Source organism: Balaenoptera physalus (genome assembly GCF_965194825.1).
Source record: "Balaenoptera physalus genome assembly, chromosome: 11".
NCBI lineage: Eukaryota > Metazoa > Chordata > Mammalia > Artiodactyla > Balaenopteridae > Balaenoptera > Balaenoptera physalus.
In genome coordinates this window covers 61,493,613-61,517,151 of record NC_138896.1, presented here as the reverse complement: position 1 = coordinate 61,517,151, position 23,539 = coordinate 61,493,613, and the positions used below count along the sequence as shown (strand labels likewise).

General features: G+C 41.1%; 1 protein-coding gene across 4 annotated transcripts in view; it reads right to left on the bottom strand.

Annotated features, from left to right (window-relative positions):
- Window positions 1-12,440: 12,440 nt before the first annotated feature.
- STAC (SH3 and cysteine rich domain) overlaps window positions 12,441-23,539 on the bottom strand; it is a 100,557-nt gene continuing 89,458 nt past the window's right edge. For 3 of the 4 annotated variants that reach the window (XM_082412946.1, XM_082412948.1, XM_082412945.1), the window contains 3 exons: window positions 21,695-21,746; window positions 21,463-21,600; window positions 12,441-14,222 (listed from right to left, as the gene is read on the bottom strand). In XM_082412946.1, the coding sequence (XP_082269072.1) occupies window positions 14,124-14,222; window positions 21,463-21,600; window positions 21,695-21,746 (289 nt within the window). In that variant the 3' untranslated portion in view covers window positions 12,441-14,123. The remainder of the gene's footprint in view (window positions 14,223-21,462; window positions 21,601-21,694; window positions 21,747-23,539) is intronic. The other variant, XM_082412947.1, reaches the window with a different exon arrangement.

Below are 23,539 nucleotides of genomic sequence, written 5' to 3'. Positions count from 1 at the left end.
GGGGGAACTCTGTGTTTTGCACGACAGGTGCCTCAGCCTCTGGAGTTCTGGCTTATTTGCTTGTGTGATGTCAGTAACTCAGACTTATTTACCCAATCAGAGCACCCTCTGCCTCAATAACACCCACTCCTCCCCATCCTGTCCCATAAGACTCCTAATCATGTTAGCAGAATGGTGGGCTTTCTCCAAGAGACCCCGACCATGCTCTCTGGGGAGCCCTGTTGACACTCCGAGCGCTCCCGTGAAGCACTGACCGGTCTTCACGTATAAACTGAAAGTAAACAAGAGCGAAGAATCTGTAAAAAGCCCTCTGATGTATCCCCTCCATGCCTCAGTTTATTTGTATGGAAGATAAGGTTGTCAACCACCTTCCTCAAAAGGATATTCTGAGGTTTCACACTGGAGACTTGACATTTATTAACCAGGGTCGTATGAAAGCCCCGATTTAATCTCCAGAAAAATGCTTTGTGTTTCAGTCATAGGGACCATATAAGCATAAAGAATTTTGCCCATAGCTCTTGAAGAAGGCTGCAGGCAGTCAACAGGGGCGTGGGCCAATCCTTGGCATGTTCTGTTTATAGCTGTGTCCAGACAAGTGGAGAATCAGAGGAGATCAGTGTATACTAGGCCGGTTTATTAACTATTAACTGTTCACATACTGAACAAAGATATTCCGAAAATATTTACCGTAGAATAGAATAGAATCCTTCTAGTCAACAGGTTACAATTGGGCAACAGCCTCTTAATAGGATAAGACCACTCTTGGGGGACAACAGTAAATATCGTTGAGCCTTCTGTGTGCCGGCCACCACACTATACACTCATAAATATCTCCTTGAATTCTCGCAATAATTCTTCCAGGTGGGTATTATTATCTTTGAGGCTCAGAAAGGTCTAGTAATTTGTCCAAGGCCACAAGTTAGGAAGGAACTAAATCAGGGTTCTAACCTAAGTTGTATTAAAAAAAAAAGCCCTGCTCTTCTCACTGTATTATCAAACACCAATAGTTGCCTTCTGGGTCAACAGCTATATTATTAAGCACTTACTATTTATGCTCTTTTTGTGATGAAGTGGTAATATAAGTAGTAAAGATAAAACAATCTTTTAAGGACTATAGCTATTATATTTTAGAGTGCACAATTATTATGAGTTCTTATTAGCATAATATATTAATTAACCATATTAGTATAATATAATTAAATTATTAGTATACCTAGACTTATAAAAAAGCAAATAATGTCACTATTCTTGTGCGTTTGTGAAGCAGATTATACTCCTTGAAAGAAAGATTGTGTGGGAATTCCCTGGCAGTCCAGTGGTTAGTACTCTGTGCTTTCACCACCGAGGGTGAGGGTTCAATCCCTGGTCAGGGAACTAAGATCCTGTAAGCCTCGCGGCGCAGCCAAAAAAAAAAAAAAGATTATTTAAGTGGAAAACTAGTAACAGCTAAATTCTTGTGAAGGGGAGGCCAAATACATCCAGTTCTGGGAAGGAAGCTCCAAGGAACTGAAGAATACAAATGTTAAGAGAAACCAGAAGCATGATTTTAAAAAGCTTACTTGTGTAGTAAAATCATGGTACTTCAGGTCATTCCATTTCTGCCGTTTGGTCAGGAGTGTAATGTCTATTTCTCCAAGAGTAAATCATCACCAAGAATCCCTCATTGCTTCTTGTCTGCGGTATGTTGGAAAGGTGACTTTCCAAAAGTAGTCTATTTGCTGTAATTATCCAAATTTCAAATTAGAAACACAATAAAAATCCTTTTGTGCTCAGCATGGAAAGAAGACATTGGTAAGCAAATGAGCATGCATTTCACTCACATCAACAGTCAGCTGAATAAGCTGAGCTTACTCAATACATTGTACTTTTAACATCACTCATAACTTGAGATTTAAAAATAATAAAATGCAAACAATTCCCATTCTTTTTCCCCATTCCCCCACCCAACCTGAGCTGTGTCTAAAAGCAATACAGATGGAAAGGGGTAGGTGTACAAAGGGCCTTGTGGAGCCATGTCAGCAAGTGCTTTTTAAGTTGTTTTTCTGGAGGTGGTGATGAATCCGCCTCACTTTGTGACAGGGACTGGAACGGCATTCCCTGCCAAGGACAGAACAAAATCCAATCTCTAGTCCAGGTCCTGAATTTGATCTCTAACCTGGTGGGCTTTGCTGACTGATTTAACATGCTACAGGCAGACGTCATGGTCGTCTATTGCCATGACACAGATGTGCGAATAGATTGTGTGCTGGTCATGGCAGATCGGACTGGGGATTTTCCTGATGATGTCAATACTCATGGTACTCCGAACTTATCACAAAGATAGTGATTTCCTTCTCCAAGGCAATCTAGCCTGGCATTCTACCCTCAAGGAGTTTAGGGTCTATTCACTGAAATAAATGTAAAAAAATTACCACCAGTCAAGCAAGAAGTGATAGATGGCAGCTAAGTGGTTCTGGTCAGGGTTATGCAGCTTCAGAGGTGCTGAGCTTGGTCTGGGGCCACTGGACTTGCTGGGCTTGCTTCTGTAGAGCCTGGGAAGCCACTAGAGGGTTTTGTGACTAAGCCTGTGTGCCACAACTACTGAGCATGGAGGCAACAGGATCAAAACGATGCTGTAGGAAGATGATTCTGGCTTTGAGGCTGACTCTGAAAAAAACCCACTAGTCTTGTAGGTGGCACAAACTGGAGCTGTGATGTGATTCTCATCCAACAGTGATTGCTGTAATTTTTCTTTTAAAACTCCCTGAACCAATATTGAAATTTTCCAAGAATATTTTTAGAATCTCTTCACTTAAAACTGGTTCCTTGGGACTTCCCTGGTGGTCCAGTGGTAAAGAATCCACCTTCCAGTGCAGGGGATGTGGGTTCCATCCCTGGTTGGGGAACTAAGATCCCACATGCCACGGGGCAACTAAGCCCACGTGCCGCAACTACTGAGCTCGCGTGCCTCAACGAGAGAGCCTGTGTGCCACAAACTACAGAGCCCACATGCTCTGGAGCCCATGTGCCACAACTACAGAGCCCACACACCTTGGAGCCCGTGCGCCACAACTAGAGAGAAGCCTGCGTGCCCTGGCTAAGACCCAATGCAGCCAAAAAAATAAAGAAACAAACAAACAAACAAAAAACTAGCTCCTTTACAGTTTTCTCCAGGGAGCTAAAGAGAACGTTTACTTAGGAAATGACTTTGGTGATTCATCCTAAATGTAGAAGGGGAAGCTGTGGTGGAGAGCCCTGGTTGGCATTTCCTTCCTCCAAGGGCCGGCAGTAAAGAAGTGATTGGAGGTCCTTGCAAGGTGTCTCTCATTTCAGTCCCACGGCTGCTTGCTCTTGACTTCCTTGTCTTTAAGAAAGCACATTAGCAAAAGTAAATGAGAACATAGATGACCTGAATGTTTTAAGCATTTATTTAGTAGACACATACTGAGATTTACAGACTGCAGACATAGCTTTTCTTTTTTTTTGCCAGCATCCATTGAACGTTAGTAAGATTATTCACATATTAGAGAAAAAAAAAATCCAATTAATTCCTCAAAGCAGGAACCAGATGGACCATATTTTCTGAAAATGGTTTTAATCACATACACATGCACACACACACATGAAATAAAAAATCTGAGAGAAAAATCAAAACTGTAATTACAGAGTATTTTAAAATGAATGAAAATATGGTCAAAGCTGAACTCAGGAAAAGTTGTTGCCCTGGATGAGATTTTACCTTAATAAAGAATGAAAATAAATGAACTAATAAGCACATTTTCAAAGAGCTGTTTTAAAAGGAGTAGTAGACAAAGAAAAATACTGCCATGCATAGAAAAACATGGGGTCAGGTGAGTAACCTGAGAACCTGAGTAAATGAGGCCAGTGTAGGAAATCTAAAGATGACCCATCATTTTTCTTGGACATAGGTATTTTCCTTTTCCAGGGTGTATGTTCAGTACTTCAGTATATCCTGACTTCCATGAAGACATGGAAGATGTTTAATAGCTGTTTAAACTTGATGATGAGATGATAAAAAAAGATCTGCCACTTTCTCATTTTTAAAAAGGAACTATAAAATAAATTGCTATTAACTTGTTAAAATTTCAAGGTACCGTTAACAGTTTCTATTACCCACAGAAGACTGAGGACTATTTAAAACTCCTTATTGGAAGCTAAGGAAAAAATATATTCCAAGGGTCAAAAACACCAGGTGTTGTACAAAGCACACAACAGAATGGCAACTGAGAAAAATCTAAGAGATCGTTACAGGATGTCATCAAACTGTCGTTACAGGATGTCATTTTTTGTCCGAGTTGTTTGTAAGGGTTTTTGTTCTGTGATAAATCTGTGGAGCGCAACTGCTCACTCAGTTTCCTGGGGATGCTATTTTGGGTGATGCTGAACTTTCTTTTATTCTCAGATTTATACCACCAGCCTACGCCCTGCTGGTCAGTATTTGCTAAAGTTATCAGAACATGAAAAAGCCACTCTTCCTTGTGAGTTTTTCATCCCTTGGGGACACAGATCCCACTTTCTTCTACTCCCTGCTGACTTAGATTCCAGAGTAGACTATCTTTCAGCCTTCATTTTTTACTATGATTGCTCACTTTTGTCCTTTGCAATACCTCATAGGTATCTTAGTGATATTGTAGGAAGAAAGGGGCTATTAGGTGGACCCGATATTATATAAGAATTCTCTACTGAAGAATTTTCCAAACTATGTTCCTGAAGAATTTTCCAAACTATATTCTTTGGAATGTTCTAGTTGATGCTAATAGGTATTCCATAGTTCTAGATCACTTTATTTAAACCTAAGTTTCTATTTGAGCACACAACACTTTTTCACAGCTACCTGGGCCTGTCTGTAGGCTGGGGCTGACAGTAGGTTTCCTTCCTGGCTCTTTTGTCCTTGGAGCAGCCAGTGATCTGGACCAGCTTTTGGACTTCCATGGTGCTTCTTTTTTTTTTTTTTTTTTTTTTTGCCTTTTAGCAATACTTGGCACCAGGCTATTTACATGTGTTGTGATCTTCCCACCGATTTTATTTTTCTTTCTTTAATAGCAAAGAGGACAAACTCGAATAAGTTCCTATCATTTCACTAGTTGCTTTCAATATGTAATACAGCTGCTGGACTCTTCATCCTGATGGGAGTGTGTGTGTGTGTGTGTGTGTGTGTGTGTGTGTGGTATAGAGCTGTGGGGGGGAGCAGTCTGTGAAATCAATCCTACTGGTAGCCAGCTGGACATCTACATATGGGCTTTCTTTGCAGCCCCACTGCCCACGTTAGAGGTGCCTCAGATGTCTGCTAGTGATGGGAGGGTGAAAAAAGTTCTATTCTTCACCCCCTGGAGCCCTGAGGAAGGTTCAATGAGTTCTTCATTTCAAATTCACCACGATGGAATCCAATCCTACAGCACTGGTGGTGAAGTGTTGGGCACGGCACCTGTGGTTTAGCTAGATGTGTGCCATCCCTTAGCTGGAGGCAGGGGGAGGTAAGGGGATGCAAGGTTGTTCCTTCACACTGTGAAGAATATCCCCAGGCCCCCTTTTTCTTCTTCATATTAGCACTTTCCCCTCCTTTCCTGTCCCCTCACCTGGGTCTGTCTCCTGAGGTCTTCATCTCATCCCTATTCCAAAACTGTGGTCATTCTTCCAGACATTTCTTGAGTTGTGGAAACCTTCAAGACTTTGGTAGGTCGAGATTGGTTCAAGATGGTGCAGTAGAAGGACATGCGCTTACTCCCTCTTGCGAGAGCACCAGAATCACAACTAACTGCTGAACAATCATCGACAGGAAGACACTGGAACTCACCAAAAAAGATACCCCACATCCAAAGACAAAGGAGAAGCTGCAATGAGATGGTAGGAAGGGCACAATCACAATAAAATCAAATCCCATAACCACTGGGTGGGTGACTCACAAACTGGAGAACACTTATACCACAGAAGTTCACCCACTGGAGTGAAGGTTCTGAGCCCCATGTCAGGCTTCCCAACCTGGGGGTCTGGCAACAGGAGGAGGAATTCCCAGAGAATCAGACTTTGAAGGCTAGCAGGATTTGACTGCAGGACTTTGACAGGACTGGGGGAAACAGAGACTCCACTCTTGGAGGGCACACACAAAGTAGTGTGTGCATTAGGACCCAGGGGGAAGGAGCAGTGACCCCCATAGAAGACTGAACCAGACCTACCTGCTAGTGTTGGAGGGTCTCCTGCAGAGGGTAGAGGGTGCTGTGGCTCACTGTGGGGACAAGGACACTGGCAGCAGAAGTCCTGGGAAGTACTCCTTGGCATGAGCCCTCCCAGAGTCCACCATTAGCCCCACCAAAGAGCATGTAGGCTCCAGTGCTGGGTCGCCTCAGGCCAAACAACCAACAGGGAGGGAACTCAGACCCAACCATCAGCAGACAAGTGGATTAAAGCTTTACTGAGCTCTGTCCACCGGAGCACACCCAGCTCTACCCATCACCAGTCCCTTCCCATTAGGAAGCTTGCACAAGCCTCTTAGATGCCTCATCCACCAGACGGCAGACAGCAGAAGAAGAACTACAATCCTGCAGCCTGTGGAACAAAAACCACATTCACAGGAAGACAGACAAAATGAAAAAGGCAGAGGACTCTGTACCAGATGAAGGAACAAGATAAAACCCCAGAAAATCAACTAAATGAAGTGGCAACCTTCCAGAAAACGAATTCAAAATAATGATAGTGAACATGATCCAGGACCTTGGAAAAGAAATGGAGGCAAAGATCGAGAAGACACAAGAAATGTTTAACAAAGACTTAGAAGAATTAAAGAACAAACAAACAGAGATGAACAATACAATAGCTGAAATGAAAACTACACTAGAAGGAATCAATAGCAGAAAAACCGAGGCAGAAGAACGGATAAGTGACCTGGAAGACAGAATGGTGCAAATCACTGCTGTGGAACAGAATAAAGAAAAAAAGAATGAAAAGAAATGAAGACAGCCTAAGAGACCTCTGGGACAACATTAAATGCAACAACATTCACATTATAGGGGTCCCAGAAGGAGAAGAGAGAGAGAAAGGACCTGAGAAAATATTTGAAGAGATTATAGTCGAAAACATCTCTAACATGGGAAAGGAAATAGCCACCCAAGTCCAGGAAGCGCAGAGAGTCCCAGGCAGGATGAACCCAAGGAGAAACACCCCAAGACACATAGTAATCAAACTGACAAAAATTAAAGACAAAGAAAAATTATTAAAACAAGGGAAAAATGACAAATAACATACAAGAGAACTCCCATAAGGTTAAGAGCTGATTTCTCAGCAGAAACTCTACAAGCCAGAAGGGAGAGGCACAATATATTTAAAGTGATGAAAGGAAAGAAACTACATCCAAGATTACTGTACCCAGCAAGGATCTCATTCAGATTTGATGGAGTAATCAAAAGCTTTACAGACAAGCAAAAGCTAAGAGAATTCAGCACCACAAAACCAGCTTTACAACAAATGCTAAAGGAGCTTCTTTAAGTAGGAAACACAAGAGAAGAAAAGGACCTACAAAAACAAACCCAAAACAATTAGGAAAATGGTCACAGGAACATACATATTGATAATAACCTTAAATGTGAATGGATTAAATGCTCCAACTAAAAGACACAGGTTTGCTGAATGGATACAAAAACAAGACCCATATATATGCTGTCTACAAGAGACCCACTTCAGACCTAGGGACACATACAGACTGAAAGTGAGGGGATGAAAAAACATATTCCATGCAAATGGAAATCAAAAGAAAGCTGGAGTAGCAATACTCATATCAGATAAAATAGACTTTAAAATAAAGAATGTTACAAGAGACAAGGAAGGACACTACGTAATGATCAAGGGATCAATCCAAGAAGAAGATATAACAATTATAAATATATGTGCACCCAACATAGGAGCACCACAATACATAAGGCAAATGCTAACAGCTATAAAAGAGGAAATTGACAGTAACACAATAATAGTGGGGGACTTTAACACCTCACTTACACCAATGGACAGATCATCCAAAATGAAAATAAATAAGGAAACAGAAGCTTTAAACGACACAAAAGACCAGATAGATTTAATTGGTATTTATAGGACATTCCTTCTGAAAACAGCAGATTACACTTTCTTCTCAAGTGCACACGGAACATTCTCCAGGATAGATCACATCTTGGGGCACAAATCAAGCCTCAGTAAATTAAAGAAAATTGAAATCATATCAATCATCTTTTCTGACCACAACACTATGAGATTAGAAATAAATTACAGGGAAAAAACCGTAAAAACACAAACACATGAAGGCTAAACAATACGTTACTAAATAACCAAGAGATCACTGAAGAAATCAAAGAGGAGATAAAAAAATACCTAGAGACAAATGATAGCGAAAATACGATGATCCAAAACCTATGGGATTCAGCAAAAGCAATTCTAAGAAGGAAGTTTATAGCAATACAATCCTACCTCAAGAAACTAGAACTATCTGAAATAAACAATCTAACCTTGCACCTAAAGGAACTGGAGAAAGAAGAACAAACAAAACCCAAAGTTAGCAGAAGGAAAGAAACCATAAAGATCAGAGCAGAAATAAATGAAATAGAAACAAAGAAAACAAGAGCAAAGATCAATAAAACTAAAAGCTGGTTCTTTGAGAAGATAAACAAAATTGATAAACCATTAGCTAGACTCATCAAGAAGAAAGAGGGAGAGGACTCAAATCAATAAAATTAGAAATGAAAAAGGAGAAGTTACAATGGACACTGCAGAAATACAAAGCATCATAAGGGACTACTACAAGCAACTATATGCCAATAAAATGGACAACTTGGAAGAAATGGACAAATTCTTAGAAAGGTATAGCCTTCCAAGACTGAACCAGGAAGAAATAGAAAATATGAACAGACCAATCACAAGTAATTAAATTGAAACTGTGATTAAAAATCTTCCAACAAACAAAAGTCCAGGACCAGATGGCTTCACAGGTGAATTCTATCAAACATTTAGAGAAGAGCTAACACCCATCCTTCTCAAACTCTTCCAAAAAATTGCAGAGGAAGGAACACTCCCAAACTCATTCTACGAGGCTACCATCACCCTGATACCAAAACCAGACAAAGATACTACAAAAAAAGAAAATTACAGACCAGTATCACTGATGAATATAGATGCAAAAATCCTCAACAAAATACTAGCAAACAGAATTCAACACCACATTAAAAGGATCATACACCGTGATCAAGTGGGATTTATCCCAGGGATGCAAGGATTCTTCAATATATGCAAATCCATCAATGTGATACACCATATTAACAAACTGAAGAATAAACACCATATGATCATCTCAATAGATGCAGAAAAAGCTTTTGACAAAATTCAACACCAATTTATGATAAAAACTCTCCAGAAAGTGGGCATAGAGGGAACCGACCTCAACATGATAAAGGCCATATATGACAAACCCACAGCAAACATCATTCTCAATGGTGAAAAACTGAAAGCATTTCCTCTAAGATCAGGAACGAGACAAGGATGTCCACTCTCACCACTATTATTCAACATAGTTCTGGAAGTCTTAGCCACGGCAATCAGAGAAGAAAAAGAAATAAAAGGAATACAAATTGGAAAAGAAGAAGTAAAACTGTCACTGTTTGCAGATGACATGATACTATACATAGAGAGTCCTAAAGATGCCACCAGAAAACTACTAGAGCTTGTCAATGAATTTGGTAAAGTAGCAGGATACAAAATTAATGCACAGAAATCTCTTGCATTCCTATACACTAACAATGAAAGATCAGAAGAGAAATTAATGAAACAATCTCATTCACCACCGCAACAAAAAGAACCTAAGAATAAACCTACCTAAGGAGGTAAAAGACCTGTACTCAGAAAACTATAAAACACTGATGAAAGAAATTAAAGATGGCACAAACAGATGGAGAGATATACCATGTTCTTGCATTGGAAGAATCAATATTGTGAAAATGACTATACTACCCAAAGCAATCTACAGGTTCAGTGCAATCCCTATCAAATTACCAATGGCATTTTTTACAGAACTAGAACAAAGAAATCTTAAAATTTGTATGGAGACAGAAAAGACCCTGAATAGCCAAAGCAATCTTGAGGGAAAAAAACGGAGCTGGAGGAATCAGACTCCCTGACTTCAGACTATACTACAAAGCTACAGTAATCAAGACAATATGATTCTGGCACAAAAACAGAAACATAGATCAATGGAACAGGATAGAAAGCCCAGAGATAAACCCAGGCACCTATGGTCAACTAATCTATCACAAAGGAGGCAAGGATATACAATGGAGAAAAGACAGTCTCTTCAATAAGTGGTGCTGGGGAAAATGGACAGCTACATGTATAAGAATGAAATTAGAGCACTCCCTAACATCATACACAAAAATAAACTCAAAATGGATTAAAGACCTAAATTAAGACTGGACACTACAAAACTCTTAGAGGAAAACATAGGAAGAACACTCTTTGACATAAATCACAGCAAGGTCTTTTTTTGACCCACCTCCTAGAGTAATGGAAATAAAAACAAAAATAAACAAATGAGACCTAATGAAACTTAAAAGCTTTTGCACAGCAAAGGAAACTATAAATAAAATGAAAAGACAACCCTCGGAATGGGAGAAAACATTTGCAAATGAATCAACGGACAAAGGATTAACCCCCAAAATATATAAATAGCTCATGCAGCTCAATGTTAAAAAAACAAATAACCCAATCAAAAAATGGGCAGAAGACCTAAACAGACATTTCTCCAAAGAAGACATACAGATGACCAAGAGGCACATGAAAAGCTGCTCAACATCACTAATTATTAGAGAAATGCAAATCAAAACTACAATGAGGTATCACCTCACACCGGTTAGAATGGGCATCATCAGAAAATCTACAAACAACAAATGCTGGAGAGGGTGTGGAGAAAAGGGAACCCTCTTGCATGGTTAGTGGGAATGTAAATTGACACAGCCACTATGGAGAACAGTATGGATGTTCCTTAAAAAACTAAAAATAGAATTCCCATATGATCCAGCAATCCCATTACTGGGCATATACCCAGAGAAAAACATAATTCAAAAAGATACATGCACCCCAATGTTCACTGCAGCACTATTTACAATAGCCAGGTCATGGAAGCAACCTAAATTGTTGTCAACAGGCGAATGGATAAAGAAGATGTGGTACATATATACAATGGAATATTACTCAGCCATGAAAAGGAACGAAATTGAGTCATCTGTTGAGACGTGGGTGGACCTAGAGACTGTCATACAGAGTGAAGTAAGTCAGAAAGAGAAAAACAAATATCGTATGTTAATGCACATATGTGGAATCTAGAAAAATGGTACAGAAGGAACTGGTTTGCAAGGCAGAAATAGAGACACAGATGTAGAGAACAAACATATGGACACCAACGGGGGAAAGTTGGGGGGAGTGGGATGAACTGGGAGATTGGAATTGACATATATAGTCTAATATGTATAAAATAGATAACTAATAAGAACCTGCTGTATAAAGATTAAAAAAAGAAAAGACTCTGGTAGGTCATAGCAATCTTTGTTCTTGCCATTTCCACAGACAGGCAGGAGGAGAAACAGAGTGATGGCTCCTAAAATCTGTGTGTGTGTGTGTGTGTGTGTGTGTGTGTGTGTGTGTATAAGCATCCATGTCAATCTGTGCTGTAAGGAACATCTTGTTTTTTCTCTGATTATCTGCATGACTCCAGATCTTTAAGGAGCACTAGACATCTTGCATTTGGAGGGTTAACCTCCTGCCAATATTTGATGTTTGCAAAAACGTATGGGCCACACTGTGCAGAAAGTTTTTTTTCTCCTTTCTAACGCTGGCTCAAATTACAAAGTCCCTGTTCCAGTTATCTATTTCTGTGTAACAAATTACTCCCAAACTTAGTGACTTAAAAAACATATTTATCTTGCTCATAAATCTTACACTTGGGCATGGCTCAGCCAGATGATTGCTGCTCTGTGATGTCTGGGTTGTTCTCAGCTGCAGAAATGTGTGGTCCCGCACTGGTTTCTCTCCAGCATTGCGGCCTCAGCATAGATAAACTTACATGGCGGCTCAGGGTTCCAAGGGGGTAGTGTTCCAAGAGATCAAGGCAGAAGCTTCAGGGAGTTTTTTGACCTAGCCACGGATGTCATGGAGAATCACTTCTGCTGTAGTCTACTGGCCACATAAGACCAGCACAGACTCAGTGTGGGAGGGGCCTAAACAAAGTCAAGACTATCAGGAAGCAGGGATCACTGAGGGGATCACCTTGGAGCCTGGCTACCGTAGCCTCCTCCTGTTCAACTTCAAAAGGAAAACTGATCTTTTAAAATGCAAATTAAATTTGCATAGGATGTAACAAAACTGTACCCAAAAGCTTCAGTGGATATTCCACCAGAAAGAAGAGATCAGGACACATGTTTTCGATGCTCTTTCCAGCCATTGTGTTGTCTTTATTAAATGGAATATTGAATTAGAGGCAAAGAGTGTTCGTTTTCTGGCGTTCCATTTCATGGAATGGCGGTCATGTTATTCACCCTGGCTCTCGAAGAATCCATCTTGATTCTGTACACTCAGTTTTGCATGTTGTATCAGAGAGGGAGGAAATTCTGGATGCTGGCTTTAAAATGAGAGTAAGGCATCCAAACTACTGTGAAACCAGCAGCCATCCCGTCTCAGCTCCCAACTTCACACTGAGCAGTAACAAAAGAAATAAACGGAGACTAATGATGCTTTGGTTTGGGAAATAATGCTTACATGCACAGGATGCATCCACTTAAGTCTTTTAAAAACCAATTGCTCTAATGATTTTATTGCTCCGTAACAAAATAAACCAAACTGACATTAATTCGAAGGTCATTGTGAATTGAAGTTTAACTGCATTAATGACTGATAAGATGCAAGTTTGAATGCTAGGAGGAGGCTTGAGAAGGAAGGCATCACAGTATATTTCATTCTTGTAAACATTAGTACAAATACAGAGTAATAGAGATTCCTCTAGTTGATGCTTAATAGGCCCCAAGTTCCTCTGCTTTCAGAGGGATGAAGCATTAAGGATTATTTTCCACTTTATATATCTGCTGGGGCATAATATTCTGCCCTAAAGAAGAATGGATTCCTATTTGGCTACTTTTCTCCTAAGATGCTGTTTCTGGTTCTCCTCCGTGTTTCTGGTTCCCGGCAAGGTGGGCTCAAACTCCCTTCAAAAGGGAGTCCTACAGGATGGCAGGAGGGGAAACTGTCCCCAGACAGAGGATGTCAAATGAAGATGAAGCATTCATGGAGACTTTTTTCCACATTCACTTCCCCAGCTCCATCTCCTTGGGGAAAGGACTTCATAATTGAAAGGGCTGTATAATCATCAATAACTAAGAGCTCTTTGCCCCACCTTACCCCACTGGGCCCACTGTTTCCTTCCATGCCTCGTATCCTGCCTCCGTCACCTTTGTCGGTAACTAGAGTAGCAGGAGGGACTGCCTGACAGCAATTTTGGGGCAGATCAGATCTTTGCAGTTGGTGCCTCATCAACTTATCCCTCACATCTAACGCACGCCACCAGGACTTATTCGGAGGCCAGAGAGACAGCTCGATCACAGCGAGGGGGGCTTGCGGGGAGTACTGGGGGCTAGGAAGTAGGGCTTCCTGATGCTCTGCAGAGAGACTGCTGCGGGCTTAGATGTGATGATGCTGATTGGTCGGTACTGGGGACAAAGGTCTGGAACCAGAATCACACTTGGCTACGTGGATCTGAGCGTCAACCGGGGCCACTCCACAGACTGGAGCATACTCCAGAGGGTTAACTGACACCACATGGACAGGGAGGGAGTTGAGTCCTGGGGGACGGCGGTGGTTACCGCCTGCTGGGTACGGCACTCGGCTCTGCTGGCCGACTCTCTCAGCCTCACCCCCATCTCTGGGCAGCCTGGGTGTGCTGTGGGAGGCGCCTCCTGCCTTGTGGCTGTTCCCCCACAGTCTCAGACCCTTGAGTCTTGTCTCACTGTTTCCTGGGTGGCGGGTCAGCGCGGCAGCTCCTCTGGGTTAACACAGTGTGAGGTGAGGCATCACCGCAGTTTGCCGACTGCAGGAGGAGGAGGGGCCGGCAATCACACGTTTTCTAGAACGTCGAAGGGGACCAGACCTTTCTTCTTTCCACTGAGGACTCTGATAAAGCCGTCTTGTTCTTCTTCAGAAGTCACACAGATCTGGAAAAAAGGAAGAAAAAAAGAAACGTGTCAATGGGAAAGAAGCTAGAACCCGTGGCTTGAATCACCGCTGGTTGAAGTCAGTGGAACACCAAATTGGAAAAGGGAGACTGGTTTAGGGAAATCGTGCCTCGGTGAGAAAAATATTTGATAAGAAATTAAGCAATGCCCTGGGTTTGAAACTAGGTCCAGGCATTGAATGTTTTCTGAGATTCAGCTTTATGAATGAGGATCAGTAAAGCAGGATTGATGATTCTGGGTCCCCCTGCAGAGTCCCTATGAGGACAGAATGAGATAATGCTTACCATAGAGCCTAGCATGAGGCACGCAGTTGAGTCCTCAATATATTATTTTAAAATCCAAAATAATGGCTATCATGTAGCAGGCTCCTGTCATATGCCTGGAAGTTTATACATACAATGTCAGGAAGTCAAAGGAAGCTATTTCATTCTTGGTCACAAGAAAATAGATGCTATCATCTTGCATATTCCAGAGTAAGACCACCTATGCTGGACTTAAAAAAGGAGGTGGTTAAGATCCATTTGGGTATTTTGTCATTCACCACTAACAGGCCATTGCAGGGCGTGTAAGGGTGGCTGAGGCCAGTTGTCAATGAGAAGCGGTTTTGAAGGGCTGTTCGTGTGCTGTGAGCTTCTCCTGCTGAACCTGCTTCCAAGGGTGGTGAGTTTTGTCCCTGGTTGGACTGCCTAGAAACAGAGCCTGAGACAGGAATCCTTGTGCAAGTGACTTGCTGTGGGAGTGCTCTCGGGAGGTGGGACGTGAGGAAAGCAGGATGGGGCAGGAGAAGGAGCTAGGCAAGGGTGTGGTCTCAGCTGGAGGTGAACCTCAGCCTGATCCTACAGCGAGCGCCGGAGCGTTAACTGTGTCATAGGATTGACCCACTTTCAAGCAAGGGGTCTGGCATTTTGGACCCCACGTTAGTCCTTGGTCACTGGCTGACCTGCGGAGTGAGAGGCGTACCTCTGGTGAGGCAGCTCTTGTTCCACCAAGGGGTATTCGCTGGAGAAGGGGCAGCTATGAGCTGTTAGTCGCTGACATAGCAGCTGCAAGATGGGTTCACACACCTAGTGAAGGGGATGTAGGCAGGGCACCAACAGAAATCAACAGAGAGGGTTCTTCTTTTACACAGAATAAAGAGCTTTATGATTAAGTATTAGGATACTTAAAGAGCTTGATTTGTGACTCCTGAGGCTTGGGGCACACAATGGACTGGTATCTGATTCATGTTTCAGAAATCTACTACCTGCCGGTTAAGTGCCCCTCTTGGCTCAGTTCCATTTTAGTCCTATCTGGCTAAAGTCCTTCAGTCTAACCCACTTCCGGGAGCGCATATGCTGATAATGTCTAAGGTTTCCCCCTGCATTGCCTCCAAGCTCATTAACATTTAAATACGCTGCCACTTGGAGCAGAAGAACAGTCATTTTATTTAAAAAGATTTCTTGCCTAGCATTCTTAGACTCAGTCTTCCCCTCAAAATACCTGTGAAAAGATAGGGAGTTGGAGGTGGGGAAGAAATGTCAAAATACTGAACGCCCAGACTGACAGCCATTCCAGAAGCTGAAATTTCCATAAGACCTTTGGAGCTGAGCTCAACTGATGACAGAAGCAAGTTGTGCTGCTGGACCAAGGATAAATATCTACCAGCCTAAAAGATGATGCAGACCTTGTTGGTTGATATCAACAGTCATTACTGCCCCCTTCCCATGCAGCAGAGTCCGGACTTTTGCTCTGTTGTCTATGCTTACCCTGCAGGACTCAGGTAAATCCTAATTGGTCCAAGTCTGTTTCTATCCTCCTTGCTAATGATTCTTAGTGGTTCCCATGGGACTCAGTTCCAGCCAATGAAACAGGATGGAATATCTGCTCGGAAACTTCTGGGAAGGGTTGCTTTCCTCTTAAAAGAGATGCACTAGGAAGAAAATCTCTTTCTTGTTCTGGCAAGGATTCCTGGAGTGGCTGCAGCCATCTGTGACCACTAGGGCAGGTGGCTAACATTTTAAGCATAGCAGAACAGAGGGGTGGAGGAATCTAGATCCCTCCCTGATCATGGGATCAAGCTGCGGAATTACGAATCCAAGAACTGCCCTGTATCCAGACATCTTATTATATGAGTAAAATATACCTTTTGCGGTTGACTCAATTGGAGTTTTGTGACTTGAGATATGTATTAGTTCACTTCTGCTGTCATAAATTACCAGAAATTAGTGGCTTTCAACAACACAATCTATTATATCACAGTTCTCTAAATCCTATGTCTGGTGGGCTTGGGCAGTTTTCTCTGCTCTGGGTTTCACAAGGCCAATACCAGGGAGTCAGTAGGGTCCTATTCCTTTCTTTCTCTTCTATTTCTCTAGGAGAGACTCCAATTCCAGGCTCATTTAGGTTGTTGCCGAATTCAGTTACTTGTAGTTGTAGGACTGAGGTCCCTGTTTCCTTGCTGGCTGTCAGCCAAGGGTCATTCTCAGCTGCTAGAAGCCACCTGAAGTCCCTGACTTGTGGTCCCTTCCTACAGCTTCAAATCCAACAAGGGTGGGTTGAGTCCTTCTCACACTTAATCTCTTTCTGACCTGCCCTTCTGCCTCATCTCTCTTCTGCCCTCTTTTGCTGCATCTCTCTTTCTCCAGCCAGTTACATTTCACTGCTTTTAAGGGTACAAATGATTAGATTTGGCCAATGTAGACAATCCAGGCTACCTCCCTGTCACGTGGTCAATAACCTGCAACATAATCACATCTGCAAATTTGCTTTTACATAGGAAACAAATCCAAACAAATCTGGATTTGTTTCCTATGGTGGCTATAACAAATTACCACAAATTTTGTAGATTAAAACAACACAAATTTATTATCTTGCAGTCTTGGAGATCAGAGTCCCAAAATCAGGGTGTCATTAGGTCTGTGTTCCTTCTAGAGGCTCTAAGAGAGAATCTGTTTCCTTACCTTCAGCTTCTAGAGGCCACCTGCATTCCTTGGCTCATGGTCCCTTCCTGCATCTTCAAAGCCAACAGCACAGCATCTTCAAATCCCTCTCTTTCTTCCTCTCTACTTCTACTGTCACATCTCCTCTGACTCGGACCCTCCTGTCTGCCTCTTATAAGGACCCCTGTGATTACATTAGGTTTACGTGGGAACCTACTTAACTTAAAGAAAACCTGCTGTAGAGGAAAGTGGGCTGATTGGGAAGAAAATACTACAAGGAAATAAACACTAAATTAAGATCAATGTTAGAAGTGATGAAAGCCTGAATCAAACTTCAGAAAATTAAAGTGAAGTGCGGGACTATCTTGAAACATTCTCCTAGGAAGAAGTGAAGTGATAAAGTGGGAAGCAATAAAGAGATTAAAACCATAAGGGAAATACGATAAAACAGAGATGATTCAACTGAAGCATTATTAAGTCCCTGAAGGAAGAAGCATTAAGGTCAAAAGGCAAAGGACCAACTGGGGGAAACGTTGGCCACACATGATAGATCAGGTGTAAATATCTTTAAAGGACAGAAAACTTTTCCAGCAGTGTAAGAAAACAAGAAAGTACATAAACAGATTATTCGTAAAAGAAATACAAATGTGTTAAAATTTCAACCTCTCTAACCATCCAGGAAATGAGGATTAACATGAAATATTATTCACTTATCAAAACGACAGATATCGTTTTGTATGATATACAAATATGTAAAAAATAGTAACGTTCAGTTCTGGCAAGGATGTGGTAACCTGAATATCCTCATAAACAGCTGATGTGGGTGTAAATTGGCACAAATGTTTGGGAGGCAATTTGGCAGTATGTATCAAGAACTGTAAAAATTGTTTATCTGTTTTCCTGTAAATTCTAAAGCATATCCTAAAGAAGTAATCAGAGTTATAAAAAACAATTTAGGTTTAGAGGTGTTCATTGCAGTTATCCATAATAGTTTTTTAAAAACTCTGAATATCCAATCATAGAGGAAAACTTAATACATTCTTGTACACCTACACTAGGGGTTGGCAAAATTTTTCTGTAAAGGACTAAACAGGAAACATTTGCAGGCCACGTGGTCTCCACTGCAATGACTCAACCCAGCTGCTGTGGTGTGAAAGCAGCCACAGGCAACGCAGGCAATACACAGATGAATGAGTGCAGCAGTGTTCTAATAAACTTTATTGTAAAAACAGGGCCAGACTGATCCATTGGTTATAGTTTCCCAACCTCTGATCTACATGATGATATGTTATACAACTGCTAAAACATGTGTTTTGATAAACATTTAATAACTAAGTTTAAAAAAAAGTTGCAAAACTAAATATAATATGATATCAAAATAAGAATTAGAAGAAAAGTCTGGTGGGAAATAACACGAAAGTATTTATGTCGATAGTCGCTTGATGGCTGAATTACCTGTGACCTTTATATTCTTCTTTGTAATTTTTGAGGGTATTTTCCAAATTTTCTCCACAATAAAAGCATTTTAGTTTTATTGATCTAAAAATGATTTATCCAGTTTTCTTTAAAGCTTTTATAGAACACAAGAATCAATTAAAATAGTTCTCTGGGGATGACGGAACTATGGATGAATTAAAACATAGTTTTATGGTGTTTAAGTTGATTTAATAAGGATAGTTTTTACATTTCAAAAATGAAGAAAACATACTACTCGTGTCAATGCAAACTCTAGGTGTGTTCACAACAAAAAGATAACTTAATTCTATTTGCAGCAAAAGTTCTGTGAAAAAATAATGTAATAATTGTGAGACAAATTAACCCCCGAGGCAGAAATTTAATCGAAGAGATGCATTACATTTGTTTTCAGGATCTAATTTCTCCTACTTCCCAGCTAATGACCATTTGTCTCTTTACACTTTTAGAGTTTAAATATCATGCTATTTTCTGATGTTTACTAGGTAATTTTAGGTGGCACTGGCCACTGTAGATGGATTTCCCCTTTAGGCTTTTCTCTGAACGATGATGGCAGCAAGGGTAATGACCCCGCTCAGCACCCACGGTGGTCGGGCACTGTGCTGGTGCTTTACACAGGTGATACATGTAACTCTCACCCCCATGTCAAGAGATAGATGCTACTATGCCAATTTCACAGATGAGAACATGGACTTTCAGAGATGACTTTGTCAAAATCTCACAGGACATAGATCCATTTCTGTATGATACTGGAATCTGTGTTTTGCTACTACATTAGACTCCCCTCAATCAACAAGCATGTTTCGAACTTTTACACCTAAAATAATTTAAGACGTTAAAGTGGAGACAAATTTAAAAGTTTTTCTCAATAATAGATTTTTAAAATGGACTTTTCTTTCAGAGGGCTGATATTTTCCAAAACTTGGTAGCCACATTGATGACAAAGATCGAAAATAGAGATTTGTATAGGAGTAAAGAGATCTCAGTGCCTTTTGTTGACCCACATGTAATTGGAAATAAAAATGCCTTCAGTTGCCAAAGAACTACTATAGGACTTAAAAGTGAGAAATGGAAATGAAGGTCATTCTCAAATTTTAGCTTTGATCGGAACACCTGGGACGTCTGTAAAAAAGGCTGATTCCCTGCCTTTGCCCTGAAAGTTTCTGCTTCAGCAGGTGTGGGATGGAGTTAGAAATCTGCATTTTCAGGGACTTCCCTGGTGGCACAGTGGTTAAGAATCCGCCTGCCAATGCAGGGGACACGGGTTCAAGCCCTGGACCGGGAGGGTCCCACATGCCGTGGAGCAACTAAGCCCGTGCGCCACTACTTCTGAGCTTGCGCTTTAGGGCCCGCGAACCACAACTACTGAGCCCGTGTGCTGCAACTACTGAAGCCCGTGCGCCTAGAGCCCGTGCTCCGCAACAAGAGAAGCCACCGCAATGAGAAGTCCGCACACCGCAGCGAAGAGTAGCCCCCGCTCGCCGCAACTAGAGAAAGCCTGCGCGCAGCAACGAAGACCCAACACAGCCAGAAATAAAATGAATAAAAAAAAAAAAAAAGAAATATGCATTTTCAGCAAGCTCCCAGGTGATTCTGATTCACGTGGTGCAAAGACCACACCTTAGAAATACCAGGCTACACAAATATCAGGGTTACAGCCCTTCCTAAACAATTACGGGTAGATTCATGCGGTTCCAGGTTCAGGCCGAAATGCTGTGTTGTGTCTCAAGCATGTCTAATTAAAGATGCTGGGTTGTCTGTCTCACCCCCACCCCAGCAGGTTGTCAGTTCAACCATGAGAGTGGAGAATGTGAGTTCATTCCCAGAAAAATTTTTTTCGGGGGGAATATGGCCAAGGAATTGGTAGAAGTCTTTGAGCAACTGTTCTGCTTCTGGAAATTGATCAACTTAGGCAAATTTTAACTTGCCTTCTGCTTTCACTGATTTGTATTTTAATAACATAAAACAATGTTTAATCTCAAATGGGGAAGCACAAGATTATTCTGAGAAAAAAAATAAAACAAGCTAGCAAAATTATGTAATAATGCTTTGCCAATAAAGATGAACATCCTTCCCGAATGTATTTCATTCAAAAGACTTCCCAGATTTTGTAACAGGAAGGATACAGTGGGTAATCTTGGAGAAGTTTGAAACACTGGTGTGGAATCCAGCTGGGAAAAGTCCCATTTCCTTTGTGGGATGTTTATGGCATTAGAAATGGGGTCTCAGTCTGATGAGGGTGATTCCATTGCCTGTAATCAAGAATGACTCAGTAGGGCTTCTGTATGAGCAAGAATTTGTTTCCAAGGGCCCTTCTGGTCCTAGTACACTTGCCCTGAGGACACTTGCTTCCCTGGGAACCAAACTATGCAAAAGGCACTTGACATTCCCAGTTTGTTCCACATTGTCCAGGGCACATGGCTCAGTGGAAGGCACTGACTTGAAGCTTGCAGACCTATCTTTAAGTTCCAGCCTGGCCACTTACCAAGTTTTTGCCCCTTAAGCAAGGCACATCACCTCTATGAACCTTTGTTTCCTCATTTATAGGCCATGTATAGAAGTTCAAAAAAATGTAGGTATATAAGCTCTGTAAATAATATATAATCTATATGTTTGGTTCCCAGGGAAGGCAAGTGAGCTTCCTAACATTTTGGTTTTGCATGTTTAGATCCTCCTACACTAATATCATTGGACTAAGAATATCTTTTCTCAAAGTGAATACATCGCTTGTGACTCCACTTATTCAGACTTACATGTACTGCTATTTGTCAAAATGACTGTTACTCTGTTTTGGTCATACTTGGTATGAGTTTGTGTGCTTTACTCACCTGATTCTCTTTCAGTGTTATCTGCCCCTGTTCCTTACACCCAATGAAGGTTCTAACACATTTAAAAATCTTCTCATTTTGTTGTACTCTCTGAACAAAGTTGGCTGGAAAGAAGCCAATCCTGTCTTGAATTTTCCCCTGAAAGGAAAAAGGAGGCATGCATCCACAATTGTAGCATTCATTGTGATTATATTTACCAAATGACTTTTCGTAAAGAAAAAGAAATACTTACTTTCCACCAGTCTTCATTGGAGTCCTCTAGAAGAGTAATCATGTCTCCTGGCCTAAAATGAAGAAGGAATGAGTTGGGTGGGGAAGTAGAGGGGGTAAAAGAGAAAAAGATGGTCCTTTAAAGTCAGAAGTGGTAGCTTTTCACTTACACAAATAATCCTAAAATAAATAGGACTAAAATAAACATGACTTTTACCTGTTCTTCCCACCCATGAAAATAGCTTTGTTAGATACTGAAAGCAAGTGTAATTTCTGTGCTGTATTTTAAAAATAATCTTTAGCTTTATTTTTATACTATACGTAGATGATCATCTTTTTTTTTAAATTAATTAATTTATTTATTTTTGGATGTTTTGGATCTTAGTTTCTGTGCAAGGGCTTTCTCCAGTTGCGGCGAGCGGGGGCCACTCTTCATCGCGGTGCGCGGGCCTTTCACTGTCGCGGCCTCTGTTGTTGCGGAGCACAGGCTCCAGACGCGCAGAGCTCAGTAGTTGTGGCTCACAGGCCCAGTTGCTCCGTGGCATGTGGGATCTTCCCAGACCGGGGCACGAACCCGTGTCCCCTGCATTGGCAGGCAGATTCCCAACCACTGCGCCACCAGGGAAGCCCCCAGATGATCATCTTTGCATTGAAAAAACCTCTAAAATTTGGAAGTCTGAAATATGAAAACTGGAGTTTTTTCATATTCTGCCCCATAATCCTCCTCCCATTGCCCAGAGGTGACCATTGTGAGTGGTTTCCTGTGCCTCCTTCTGGACCCTTTTTCATGCACTGACATTTATATAGAGATATAGATGTATTTGGCTGTTTCTTTTGTTTACTAATGACATCTGGAATGAGACATTATCTTTATTATCAGCTATATCTTCTCAGTACCTTCTTGAAACCATTTTTACTTAGTTCCACTTCCCTTGTCTGCCACCTTTTATGCTGGTATAATCTGGAATTTTGTTTTAGACTTGTGTGTGTGTCTGTTATATCCTTCATCAAGAATTACTTGGTTTAACTGAAGAATTACATAATGTTTTTGCTCTTGGTATTGTTGTAGATATGGTGATTACTTGCCACTTCTTATTTGATTTTCGCAGCCACGTGTGTGTGTGTGTGTGGATGTGTCTTTTCATTCCTCCTTCTCTGCACCTAATGACACTTTTACAACCTGAAGATTGTACTCTTTTTCAACTTGGGAAAATCTTGTCTATTTTTTTCACTGTTTTCTCCCATTCATTTTTCTCTCTTCTTTCTTCCTGGAATTTCTATGCAACACATGTTGGACCTGCTGGATCAAGTATCTATATCTTTTGTCTTTCTTACACATTTTCTATCTTAAAAAAAAAACTCTGTTTGGGACTTCCCTGGTGGTCCAGTAGTAAAGAATCTGCCACAGCTAGAGAGAAGCCCGCACGCCGCAATGAAGAGCTCGTGTGCCGCGAGGAAAGATCCCGGATGCCGCAACTAAGACCCGATGTAGCCAAAAAACACAACAACAATAACAACCCCTACCCCCCAAAAAAAACAACTCTGTTCTAAAATTTTTTTCAATTTAATCTTCCTAATTGCTTAATGGGCTTGTCTCTTCTAATATTTATTATAATACTGAGAATTTTAAAAAAAATTGAATTTCCAAGCATTCTGTATTATTTTCTGAAAGTTTCCTTTTAACATTTGTCACTTTATGTTATGGATGGAATAGTATGATGGATCTTTCTGAGGATATTATTATATATTTAAAACAATATTTCTTCCCTTTATTGAATGATTTGTTTCCACTAGGATTAGTTAGCCTGTTCTTTATCATATTACTTTACTTCTCCTTCATATCAAGGGATTTTCTCCAACACCTGTT